Below are 13,369 nucleotides of genomic sequence, written 5' to 3'. Positions count from 1 at the left end.
AGAGGCCAAACCCCCAAACATACCAGCGATACAAAGATGCGAGAAACAACTACACGGCAGTGAGGAGAGAGGCAGAAAGAAATTTTGAAAAAAGGGATTGCAGACAAATGTTAAAACAGAACAGGTCTATTCTATAAATTCATAAACAACAAATTGCAGGTAAAGGATAATATTCAGAGGTTGAAAATGGGAAATAGATTCACGGAAAATGAAAAGGAAATGTGTGAAACATTAAACGAAAAGTTCCAAAGTGTGTTTGTACAATATTAAATCTTCAGGGAACCAGACACAATAAGAATTCCAGAGAGCAACATAGAGCACAAAGAGGTGTCTAGAGACGAAGTGGAAAAAATGCTCAAGGAGCTAAATAAGAACAAAGCAGTTGGTCCAGATGGAGTTTTCACCATGGGTTCTGAGAGAATGTGCACCTGAGCTCAGCATTCCACTTCAACTGATTTTTTCAGGCATCCCTGTTTATAGGAGTTGTAGCTGATGTGTGGAAAAAGGCTAACATAGTTTCAATCTACAAAAGTGGAAGCAGGGAAGACCCCCTTAATTATAGACCTGTATCATTGACAAGTGTAATAGTCAAAATATTGGAAAAAATAATTAAAACTAAATGGGTTAGAACACCTGGAGAGAAGTTATATAATATCACAGACAGTATGGTTTTCGATCTGAAAGATCATGTGTATCGAATTTACTCAGTTTCATTGATCGAGCAACAGAGATATTACAGGAAAGAGATGGTTGGGTTGACTGCATCTATCTGGACCTAAAAAAAGGCTTTTCGACAGAGTTCCACATAAGAGGTTGTTCTGGAAACTGGAAAATATTGGAGGAGTGACAGGTAAGCTTTCTAACATGGATGAAAATTTTTCTAACTGATAGAAAAATGAGGGCAGTGATCAGAGGCAATGTATCGGACTGGAGAAATGTCACAAGAGGAGTACCACAGGGTTCAGTTCTTGCACCAGTGATGTTTATTGTCTACATAAATGATCTATCAGTTGGTATACAGAATTATATGAACATGTTTGCTGATGATGCTAAGATAATAGGAAGGATAAGAAACTTAGAAGATGATTGTCATGCCCTTCAAGATGACCTGGACAAAATAAGTATATGGAGCACCACTTGGGAAATGGAATTTAATGTTAATAAATGCCATGTTATGGAATGTGGAATAGGAGAACATTGACCCCACACAAACCTTTATATTATGTGAGAAATCTTTAAAGAATTCTGATAAAGAAAGAGATCTAGGGGTGGTTCTAGATAGAAAACTATCACCTGAGGACCACATAAAGAATATTGTGCGAGGAGCCTATGCCACGCTTTCTAACTTCAGAATTGCTTTCAAATACATGGATGGAGATATACTAAAGAAATTGTTCACGAATTTTGTTAGGCCAAAGCTAGAATATGCAGCGGTTGTGTGGTGCCCATATCTTAAGGAGCACATCAACAAACTGGAAAAGGTGCAAAGACATGCTACTAAGTGACTCCTAGAACTGAAGGGCAAGAGCTACGAGGAGAGGTTAGAGGCATTAAATATGCCAAAACCAGAAGACAGAAGAAAAAGAGGTGATATGATCACTACATACAAAATAGTAACAGGAATTGATAAAATCGATAGGGAAGATTTCCTGAGACCTGGAACTTTAAGAACAAGAGGTCATAGATTTAAACTAGCTAAACACAGATGCCAAAGAAATATATGAAAATTCACTTTCGCAAACAGAGTGGTAGACGGTTGGAACATGTTAAGTGAGAAGGTGGTGGAGGCCAAGACCGTCAGTAGTTTCAAAGCGTTATATGACAAAGAGTGCTGGGAAGACGGGACACCACGAACGTAGCTCTCATCCTGTAACTACACTTAGATAATTACACACACACACACACACACACACACACACACACACACACACACACACACACACACACACACACACACACACACACACACACATACACACACACACACACACACACACACACACACACACACACACACACACACACACAACTATCACACCAAACCTGTCTCCTGAAGCCCACATAAAGAGAATAACGTCTGCGGCATATGCGAGGCTGGCTAACATCAGAACGGCGTTCAGGAACCTGTGTAAGGAATCATTCAGAATCTTGTACACCACATATGTAAGACCAATCCTGGAGTATGCGGCCCCAGCATGGAGCCCGTACCTTGTCAAGCACAAGACGAAGCTGGAAAAAGTCCAAAGGTATGCTACTAGACTAGTCCCAGAACTAAGAGGCATGAGTTATGAGGAAAGGCTGCGGGAAATGCACCTCACGACACTGGAAGACAGAAGAGTAAGGGGGGACATGATCACAACCTACAAAATCCTCAGGGGAATCGACCGGGTAAACAAGGACGAACTTTTCAACACTGGTGGGACGCGAACAAGGGGACACAGGTGGAAGCTGAGTACCCAAATGAGCCACAGAGACGTTAGAAAGAACTTTTCAGTGTCAGAGTAGTTAGCAAATGGAATGCATTAGGAAGTGATGTGGTGGAGGCTGACTCCATTCACAGTTTCAAATGTAGATATGATAGAGCCCAATAGGCTCAGGAATCTGTACACCAGTTGATTGACGGTTGAGAGGCGGGACCAAAGAGCCAGAGCTCAACCCCCGCAAGCACAATTAGGTGAGTACAATTAGGTGAGTACACACACACACACACACACACGGAAGGCGCTTTCAAAGATGTTCAGGCTAGGCCGGTAAGGGAAAAAACTGCGGTAGTTTACGAAGACGACGACAGAGCAGACAATCCTCTGAAAGAACAAACTTCAGTGTGTATCAAGCTACACGAAAGTATGACAAAGAAATACAAAGTTACAGAGGAAGAGACAAGGACGAGGCCCAGGGAAATAAAACAGACTACAACCCACGCGTTAACACCTTCCAGGAACATAAGAACAGCGGCAATAAATAGCTTCACTTTCCACCTATTTAACACATTTACCTCCCCCTACCAAAGGGACAGTTTGAAAACGACATAATAGATAAATCTAAGATAACTTAAAATGCTCCATAGATTCAACAGTGGGAAAAATAACAGAGAATGAACAGCTGATGAAACTGAGAAGAGTTGATAAATTAGTTATCAAGTATAACAAAGAGGTTAGTGAGGAACTCGACATCACATCCAAGTGTTAACAACATCCAAGTGTTAACAACAGAACAAAAGTGCCTTACATCCCTCCAACTCCCTCTCTATACCACCCTTTCACACCTCCGGCCTCTCAAAACCGTCACCTCTCCCCTGCATACAATCCAAGTGACCAAAATCGTGTTGAATCCTGCCAGAACTCCACTACAAGAGTCGTCAGTTGTGTGTGTGTGAGAGCGACAACAAAGGCGAAACAGAGGACACTGGGGACTGGAAGGCCAAACAATAACATCAAACGGCTCGGACATTTTAGTGTTTTAGAAACCTGTGTTACGGTATTGATCGCTCGAAAGGAAGTTGTGATAGATCGAGAGGCGATCATGGTCGCTCCTGTGGTCGTTATGGTCGCTCCTGTGGTCGTCATGGTCGCTCATGTGGTCGTCATGGTCGCTCCTGTGGTCGTCATGGTCGCTCCTGTGGTCGTCATGGTCGTTCCTGAGGTCGTCATGGTCGCTCCTGTGGTCGTCATGGTCGCTCCTGAGGTCGTCATGGTCGCTCCTGTGGTCGTTATGGTCGCTCCTGTGGTCGTCATGGTCGCTCCTGAGGTCGTCATGGTCGCTCCTGTGGTCGTCATGGTCGCTCCTGAGGTCATCGTGGTCGCTCCTGTGGTCGTCATGGTCGCTCCTGTGGTCATCATGGTCGCTCCTGAGGTCGTCATGGTCGCTTCTGAGGTCATCATGGTCGCTCCTGTGGTCGTCATGGTCGTTCCTGTGGTCGTCATGGTCGCTCCTGTGGTCGTCATGGTCGCTCCTGTGGTCATCATGGTCGCTCCTGTGGTCGTCATGGTCGTTCCTGTGGTCGTCATGGTCGCTCCTGTGGTCGTCATGGTCGCTTCTGAGGTCATTATGGTCGCTCCTGAGGTCGTCATGGTCGCTCCTGTGGTCGTCATGGTCGCTCCTGAGGTCATCATGGTCGCTCCTGAGGTCGTCATGGTCGCTCCTGTGGTCGTCATGGTCGCTCCTGTGGTCGTCATGGTCGCTCCTGAGGTCATCATGGTCGCTCCTGAGGTCGTCATGGTCGCTCCTGAGGTCGTCATGGTCGCTCCTGAGGTCATCGTGGTCGCTCCTGTGGTCGTCATGGTCGCTCCTGAGGTCATCATGGTCGCTCCTGAGGTCATCGTGGTCGCTCCTGTGGTCGTCATGGTCGCTCCTGTGGTCCGTCATGGTCGCTTCTGAGGTCATCATGGTCGCTCCTGAGGTCGTCATGGTCGCTTCTGTGGTCGTCATGGTCGCTCCTGAGATCATCATGGTCGCTCCTGAGGTCGTCATGGTCGCTCCTGTGGTCGTCATGTTCGCTCCTGTGGTCGTCATGGTCGCTCCTGAGGTCATCATGGTCGCTCCTGAGGTCGTCATGGTCGCTCCGGAGGTCGTCATGTTCGCTCCTGTGGTCGTCATGGTCGCTCCTGAGGTCATCATGGTCGCTCCTGAGGTCGTCATGGTCGCTCCGGAGGTCGTCATGGTCGCTCCTGAGGTCATCGTGGTCGCTCCTGTGGTCGTCATGGTCGCTCCTGAGGTCGTCATGGTCGCTCCTGAGGTCATCGTGGTCGCTCCTGTGGTCGTCATGGTCGCTCCTGAGGTCGTCATGGTCGCTCCTGAGGTCATCGTGGTCGCTCCTGTGGTCGTCATGGTCGCTCCTGTGGTCATCATGGTCGCTCCTGAGGTCGTCATGGTCGCTTCTGAGGTCATCATGGTCGCTCCTGTGGTCGTCATGGTCGTTCCTGTGGTCGTCATGGTCGCTCCTGTGGTCGTCATGGTCGCTCCTGTGGTCATCATGGTCGCTCCTGTGGTCGTCATGGTCGTTCCTGTGGTCGTCATGGTCGCTCCTGTGGTCGTCATGGTCGCTTCTGAGGTCATCATGGTCGCTCCTGAGGTCGTCATGGTCGCTCCTGTGGTCGTCATGGTCGCTCCTGAGGTCGTCATGGTCGCTTCTGAGGTCATCATGGTCGCTCCTGTGGTCGTCATGGTCGTTCCTGTGGTCGTCATGGTCGCTCCTGTGGTCGTCATGGTCGCTCCTGTGGTCATCATGGTCGCTCCTGTGGTCGTCATGGTCGCTCCTGTGGTCGTCATGGTCGCTCCTGTGGTCGTCATGGTCGCTCAATCAAGAACAAATTCTACACAGCAAGTCGTATATAAATGAAACTAAATCTATTTCAAATTTATGTTGAGCTTACACGAACAATTCCTGAAAGAATCACACACACACACACACACACACACACACACACACACACACACACACACACACACACACACACACACACACACACACACACACACACACACACACACACTAGGTGATTCTGTACTAGGTGCTTTCAGAAACCTGTGTAAGGAATCCTTCAGAACTTTGTACACCACATATGTCGGGCCAATCCTGGAGTATGCAGCCTGAGCATGGAGCCTGTACCTAGTCAAGAACAAGACGAAGCTGGAAAAAGTTCAGAGGTATGCCACTAGGCTAGTCCCAGAACTAAGAGGCATGAGTTATGAGGACTGGCTGCGTGAACTGCACCTACGTCGCTGGAAGACAGAAGAGCTCGGGGAGACATGATCACCACATACAAAATTCTCAGGGGAATTGACAGGGTAGACAAGGATGGATTATTTAACACGGGTACTACATGCACAAGGGGACACAGGTGGAAGCTGAGTACCCAAATGAGCCACAGAGATATTAGAAAGAACTTTTTCAGTGTCAGAGTAGTTAGTAAATGGAATGCATTAGGCAGTGATGTGGTGGAGGCTGACTCCATACACAGTTTCACATGAAGATATGATAGAGCCCAGTAGGCTCAGGAATCAGTACATCAGTTGACTGACTGTTGTGAGGCGGGACCAAAGAGCTAAAGCTCAAACCCCGCAAGCACAACTAGGTGTGTACACAGAGTACAGTAGGCTCAGGGATCTGTATATCAGTTGATTGACGGTTGAGAGACGGGGCCAAAGAGCGTGAGCTCAATCCCCGCAAGCACAACGAGGTGAGTACAACTAGGTGAGGTGAGTACACACACACATTGTGATTCTGTACTAGGTGAGTACACACCTTTTGTCTTGGCGCGCGCCCGCAGGAGAAGAACCTCTCCACAATATTTACCCGCTCGGGATTATCTTGGCGGGGCCTCAGCATCCTCGTATGTTTTAGCGAGAGAGGTTTTACGAGATGCGTTAGCTCAGAGGGTGGTTACGAAGCCTTCCTCTCCCATCACACCTGTTCCTCCCTCTCTTACATTCCCGAATCTGGTACAGATAGAGACAGAAAGTGAAGTAGACGTGTGTGTGTGTGTGTGTGTGCGTGTGTGTGTGTGTGTGTGTGTGTGTGTGTGCGTGTGTGTGTGTGCGTGTGTGTGTGTGTGTGTGTGTGTGTGTGTGTGTGTGTGTGTGTGTGTGTGTGTGTGTGTGTGTGTGTGTGTGTGTGTGTGTGTGTGTGTGTGTGCGTGTGTGTGTGTGTGATTGTGTGATTGTGTGTATTCACCTAGTTGTGCTTGCGGGTTTGAGCTCTGGCTCATTGGTCCCGCCTCTCAACCGTCAATCAACTGGTGAACAGGTTCCTGAGCCTACTGGGTTCTATCATATCTACATTTGAAACTGTGTATGGAGTCAGCCTCTACCACATCACATCACTGCCTAATGCATTCCATCTGTTAACTACTCTGACACTGAAAAAGTTCTTTCTAACGCCCCTGTGGCACATTTGGGTACTCAGTTTCCACCTGTTTTCCCTTGTTCGCGTACCACCCGTGTTAAACAGTTTATCTTTATCTACCCTGTCAATTCCTCTGAGAATTTTGTAGGTAGTGATCATGTCTCCCCTTACTCTTCTGTCTTCAAGTGTCGTGAGGTGCATTTCTCGCAGCCTTTCTTCGTGCTTCATGCCTCTTAGTTCTGGGACTAGCCTAGTGGCATATCTCTGAACTTTTTCAAGCTTCGCCTTTTCAAGCACGGGCTCCATGCTGGGGCCGCATACTCCAGGATTGGTCTTACATATGTGGTATACAAGATTCTGAATGATTCCTTACACAGGTTCCTGCAAGCAGTTCTGATGTTAGCCAGCCTCGCATATGCCGCAGACGTTATTCTTTTGATGTGTGCTTCAGGAGACAGAGTTGGTGTGATATCAACTCCTAGATCCTTCTCTCTGTCAGTTTCATGAAGGACTTAATCTCCCATTCGGTATCCTGTGTCTAGCCTCCTGTTTCCACTGCCTAGTTTCATTACATTACATTTACTCGGGTTGAACTTTAGTAGTCATTTGTTGGACCATTCATGCAGTCTGTCTAGGTCATCTTGTAGTCTCATACTGTCTTCCTCCGTCTTAATCCTCATCATAATTTTTGCATCAGCATGTGTGTGTGTGAGCGTGAGCGTGCGTTGGAGGACCAACAGCAAAGTTAATCTGAAAAATTTAGTGAGAAATGAAGGAAAAGGACCAATGAGCTAGTAATACCCAGATCAGCGTGAGGCTGTGCCCTCGGCAGCAGCCAGGGAACTCCGGCTGTCCTAATGAGAAAGGCCCAATCAGCACGTCATCCCAGCGCGAGCAGTGGATTCTCTCAGTTTTTTAACACCCGGCACCGCGACCCCCAGACAACGTCATCATCAATCCAGTTTGAAACTAATTGAAGGAAGTTGGGTCCGGCTTGTGAGCGTCTCACGAGCCCTGGTAACGAGCTAGCTCTCGCGTATCCGGCTAATTGTCAGCAGAAGGTTCGGTCGACGACAAGTTACCGGCGCAAATGAAGGTTATTAGAGAAGGTCCTCGGTGTTCTTACTCTCCCTGGGTCCGCTTGCATCACCTGACATCTTAACACCAACGCGCCTGCCTCTCTCTCTCTCTCTCTCTCTCTCTCTCTCTCTCTCTCTCTCTCTCTCTCTCTCTCTCTCTCTCTCTCTCTCTCTCTCTCTCTCTCTCTCTCCTTCTCTCTCTCTCTCTCTCTCTCTCTCTCTCTCTCTCTCTCTCTCTCTCTCTCTCTCTCTCTCCTTCTCTCTCTCTCTCTCTCTCTCTCTCTCTCTCTCTCTCTCTCTCTCTCTCTCTCTCTCTCTCTCTCTCTCTCTCTCTCTCTCTCTCTCCTTCTCTCTCTCTCTCTCTCTCTCTCTCTCTCTCTCTCTCTCTCTCTCTCTCTCTCTCTCTCTCTCTCTCTCTCTCTCTCTCCCTCTCTCTCTCTCTCTCTCTCTCCCTCTCTCTCTCTCTCTCTCTCTCTCTCTCTCTCTCTCTCTCTCTCTCTCTCTCTCTCTCTCTCTCTCTCTCTCTCTCCCTCCCTCCCTCTCTCTCTCTCTTTCTCTCTTTCTCTCGCTCTCTCGCTCTCTCGCTCTCTCGCTCTCTCTCTCCTCTCTCTCTCTCTCTCTCTCGCTCTCTCGCTCTCTCGCTCTCTCTCTCTCTCTCTCTCTCTCTCTCTCTCTCTCTCTCTCTCTCTCTCTCTCTCTCTCTCTCTCTCTCTCGCTCTCTCGCTCTCTCTCTCTCTCTCTCTCTCTCTCTCTCTCTCTCTCTCTCTCTCTCTCTCTCTCTCTCTCGCTCTCTCTCTCTCTCTCTCTCTCTCTCTCTCTCTCTCTCTCTCTCTCTCTCTCTCTCTCTCTCTCTCTCTCTCTCTCTCTCTCTTTAAAATGGCCTTATTACAGCAGTTATGAGTCATTATCAAGTTTCTGTTGCAGTTGTTGGAGACGCTTGAAGAGAGAGGTAACAAATAGGTAGAAGTATTATCGGCCAAACTAATGAAATACTAATTAACAAGACTTGTAGATATGAATCATAAATGTATTTTGGTTAATAGAAATGTTGTGTTGAAGCTGAGCGCCGCTAGGGAAAAGTGAGCCAGACATTAGAAGTGAGAGACAATATGTGCCTAATGGAAGCTAACTATAAGCTCGTTAAATGAATGAAATTGTAGGGTCAAGCTTCAGATGAGCGGATTTAGGATAACAGCTTTTAGCTTGCATTTTCACTAGTAATTTCAACCATTTCCAATGAACTCTCGTCTTAGTTTAAATAAAATATATTTAATATATAATAAAAGATAGATATATAAATAGAGAGAGAAAGCAAGGGGTTTAATATGTGGAAAATTCTCCACTGTTTTCCACAAGTTAATCAACAAATAAACTATAATCTATACACCAGGGTTAGTGAGGGAGTTGCCCACATATCGTCACGGCCGAGTTTTACTTAATTTAAAAAACTTTTTTTTATTACGGGCCAACTTACTGCAGTATTATGTAATTAAATTTAAACTTGCTTTATTTTTTCTACTGATTAAAAAGATAAAAACACTGTTTTTACTTGTTTATAACACGTAAAATATCATTATTAACAATAGATGGTAAACTGCGTTCATGGCAAGTCACATAATCTTTGTTGATGGATGACAAAGATGTGTTACAAATGTTTAAACTTGTCTATTAAAATACATATCGAGTCTATTCAACTTCATATCTTAAGTTACATTATAATTAACTAACAGCAGAAAGTTTACCTGGTTTATACATAGCTAAAATTACTTAGGGAATAAAGGCGTGAAACGGACTTACGAAAATTTGAATTACTCCGTGTTAAACTCCCCATATTATTTTAACCAAATCAAGAATATCAATTAATTTAAAGTTACGTACATTTAAGAATCCGACGAGTCATACATTCAGATATAATTAACTATGTAGTAGAATGTTGGCTAGAGTATAAAGAGAATAATAGTTATAATGACCCAGCCAGCAGCCCCTCTGCTACTCAGCGGAGTGAAACATGTCACGAGGAGGACAAACTACAGCAGAGAAATACACACATACCTCATACACATACATAAATACACAGAAATACCAAGCATTCACATAGGTATGAAAAAGCGACCCATCAGGCACTTTGTTGGAAGCAAAATATCCACCACAACACAGCAGCAACGTTCTTTAATAACGTCAACAAAAATACTGGCACTGCCAATGCTGCATAATTGGACAAGATCTTGTTATTAAGAGACAGAGGTGGTAGAAAACAGTCCCATTCTCCCAACAGACAGGTGCTCTGTTCCCGTGCTACAGACCACACCATCATCTGTCTCTAGTATGATGAATTATTGTGATTTGGTTTATGGTGTTTTATCTATTAACAGGAACACAGTGACTAGTACAGGTTACCTGTTAAGACGTGGGAAAACTCCCAATCTACAGGTCAGTGTAAGTTAGAATAAATGGCAGGTTTAATTATTGATGAGCCTATAAATACTGACTAATGCATGTGGAAGTGTGTAAATTAAAAACATATATATGTTTATATTTATGTAGGATTTTATTGCAGATTGAATGAAATGCAGCCGCAATGTTCTTCGAATTCAGATTAATGATGTTCCAACATAACAGACGACTCTAATATCTGGAGTCCTGTTAACGACTCAGCTGAGGACGCCTGTCTACAGCTAAATTCTAAATATGTTCTTACCTGTTTTTTATATATAATTGATAATATTAAACTCTGAGCACTGATGATTCTTAATTGTATAATTTTCGACATCGCATATGGGACATGTTCGTTCAACACGTAGATACGAGTGAAGTCAAGCGACTATACGAAGGCTCTGGCACACAGCTGGCTCACAGCTTTATCCAGTAACAACCACGACAATAACTTAGCACTAAATAAAGTTTTCCCAACTGAAACTCTAAGGAAGTTCATAAAATAAATGAGAGTTCTATGGTCAGGCTTCAGAGGAGCTGATGGAGGATAACAAGGAGGGTTGACTGGACACCGATCTTTAACTGTTCACCTAACAGTAATGGGGGGATCTGGTTGAAAACTGATTGTAGGTCGTGTTCCAAGAAAAACTAGTACTAGTATAGTAAAGGCTTAACGTGGGCTATACGAAAGGAAAGATCTAGGCCTACTAATAGCATTTTTTCTGTACCAGTCTGTGCAAAAGCAAGAGAAACAGAGAGCGTGAGGGTGAGAGACAGGAAAAGAGCGAGTGTGACCCCCAGAGAACATCAAAGGCGTTTTATTTTTTCCTGCCCTCTGAAGGTGGAGCCGTAAGTGTCAGATTACCTTTAGTTAGTATGGTGCGGCGGCTTTGTAGAGCACGTGCTGACGACATTACATTCTCCTCGGCACACAACTCTCGGCCAGCCTGTGGAGTTCCCTGCCAATATATATTTATGACTGGCCGGGGCTCAATCACTCTCCTTTGAGCTCTACTTGCCAAAGAGCTGAGCCGGCGACTATTAGCGAGGTCGGGCCGAGGACGCACCACCTCAGCAAGGGGCAATGAATACATGAGAAGCTTCAACATAAATACCCAGGTCACATGACTAGTCCAGGCCATGCCGTCTGATGCTGGTGTTGGGCTATCAGATCGCCAAGTATAAACAGGCGTCGGGGTATCTAATAGCAGATTCTCATACATGAAGGAAGGACTGGCCGTGTGGGTGATGAAGGAAGGTGGAGAGGGCAGTGAAAATGAGAAGACTTGATTGTGGAGTGGAGACATTTTTAGAATGAGATGTATTCATGGTTGATGTTTTGTAGATAAATTGTCAGTAGAGGAGTTGAACATTACATTACGCCCTTGTAATAATAGTCTACACCATGAACAATAACTCAAGTATTAATATGATGTCACAATCCACACGCCAATCCAATAGCTCTGCTCAAGTGTAAATACAATTATCTTGTGCATTTAGTGTAGACTAAAATGATAATACGAAATTAAATGTTATTACGGAGCTGGAATATAATGTCGATACTTTTAATGAGTGACACATTGAAGGGAGACAACAATACAAGTCAACACTCGGGTGTGTCCCCGTGGTTGGAGTCCTGTGTACTCCAACACCTTCACAACTTTCCTTTCAATAAAAGAACACCTCAAACCTTCCTCAGAAGCTTTTTGCTCTTCCACTATTCATTAGGGTTGTTGTGTATCATCCACCCACCTACACGTAAGAAAAGAGTAATGTATACACCTTTAAGAAAGTGTTGGTTTCGACACCCTTGTGGTGTCTGTAGCAAGACAAATTACAGCTCTCCACACCTGGTGAGACAACCAATTACCAGCCGGAGAATCTAGGTGGGCGCTCGTTAGCACCTGATGACTGCCTGGTGTGAAGTAATTAAAGTTCCGGATGAGCCTCTGAGTGTAGTTCTTTATACATCACTCGAGCTCGTTTAATAACATTAATATATTTAACATTCTATAGATTCACATTTCTTAGTCACAACGATACTTTAAATTGTGGCGAAGCTGAACCGAAAACCACAACGCAAGTAAATAACATTCCAGCCGGTTTTTCCAGAGCCAAATCCTTCACTCACTGTCGGTGATATTTACATGCAATAACTCATAATTCCTCAGTGTGATGAACGAAAACGAGCGTTGTCAGGTCCTGTTTACTAACTTGAAGTATTTGTATTTGTAATCTTACCAAACGTAAACATAGTTAACCTAGCCTAATAGGATGAATTAATCTATAAAAAAAACTCATTCACAATCCCTGTTAATGATCTGTGTAAATGATCTATGAGAGGGAGCAGAGTCCTCAATGTTTGCTGACGCAAAAGTTATAAGAAGTATTAAAAGTGTGGAAGACTAAGAAACAGCAGGATGGCCAAAACATTTTGAGAAAAGTATATCCAACAAGTGGTTATTAGAACTTCCCTCATGCAAGTGAAAAGGTACTACATGGAAGCGGAAAACCTTCTGGAGTCGAACAGGAAGAAAAAGAGTGAAATATTCATATTGAAGGTGATGGACAAATTTTGAAGCAAAAAGTTATGAACGTCACCTTGATGTATAACTTTAAGAGAAGTATGACACAGCATGAGAAGTTTAGGCCAGGAAGTATAAAATAACAAAGTACAGTAGCTATAAGGCGGGGCCAGTGGTAAGCTCGATCCTGCAGGCACAAATAGCTGAATACACACACACACACCACGTAACAATGACTTATTTCTGTTATCGATAATAACTAAGTTTGTTAGCATAGACTATGCTAATAATTCACAGCAACCGTATTATTGAGTACAGTACACAACCTAGTTATTACTCTCTTTACTTGTCACGACTTCGCCGTCACAGTCAGTCACGAAAACATTGTTCGAATTTACCAACCCAACACACAGGTAAACCCTCAACTTTGATTGGTCAAAACTATAATAAGGGGCGTAGCCTAAAGTGTTGCCATCCCCACTGACAAT

At 44.7% G+C, this 13,369-nt stretch overlaps 1 protein-coding gene across 1 annotated transcript; it reads right to left on the bottom strand.

The window, feature by feature from the left end:
* Positions 1 to 3,459: 3,459 nt before the first annotated feature.
* LOC123761825 (dentin sialophosphoprotein-like) lies at positions 3,460 to 11,663 on the bottom strand. The gene is made up of 3 exons (XM_069330823.1): positions 11,449 to 11,663; positions 4,414 to 5,276; positions 3,460 to 4,370 (listed from the first exon to the last, which is right to left on the bottom strand). Exons 1-3 carry the CDS (start codon positions 11,661 to 11,663, stop codon positions 3,460 to 3,462), a joined length of 1,989 nt encoding a protein of 662 aa, XP_069186924.1.
* Between the last annotated feature and the right edge of the window lie 1,706 nt (positions 11,664 to 13,369).

This window comes from Procambarus clarkii, chromosome 24, assembly GCF_040958095.1.
Source record: "Procambarus clarkii isolate CNS0578487 chromosome 24, FALCON_Pclarkii_2.0, whole genome shotgun sequence".
Lineage (NCBI taxonomy): Eukaryota > Metazoa > Arthropoda > Malacostraca > Decapoda > Cambaridae > Procambarus > Procambarus clarkii.
This window is presented reverse-complemented; position numbering and strand designations above follow the sequence as displayed.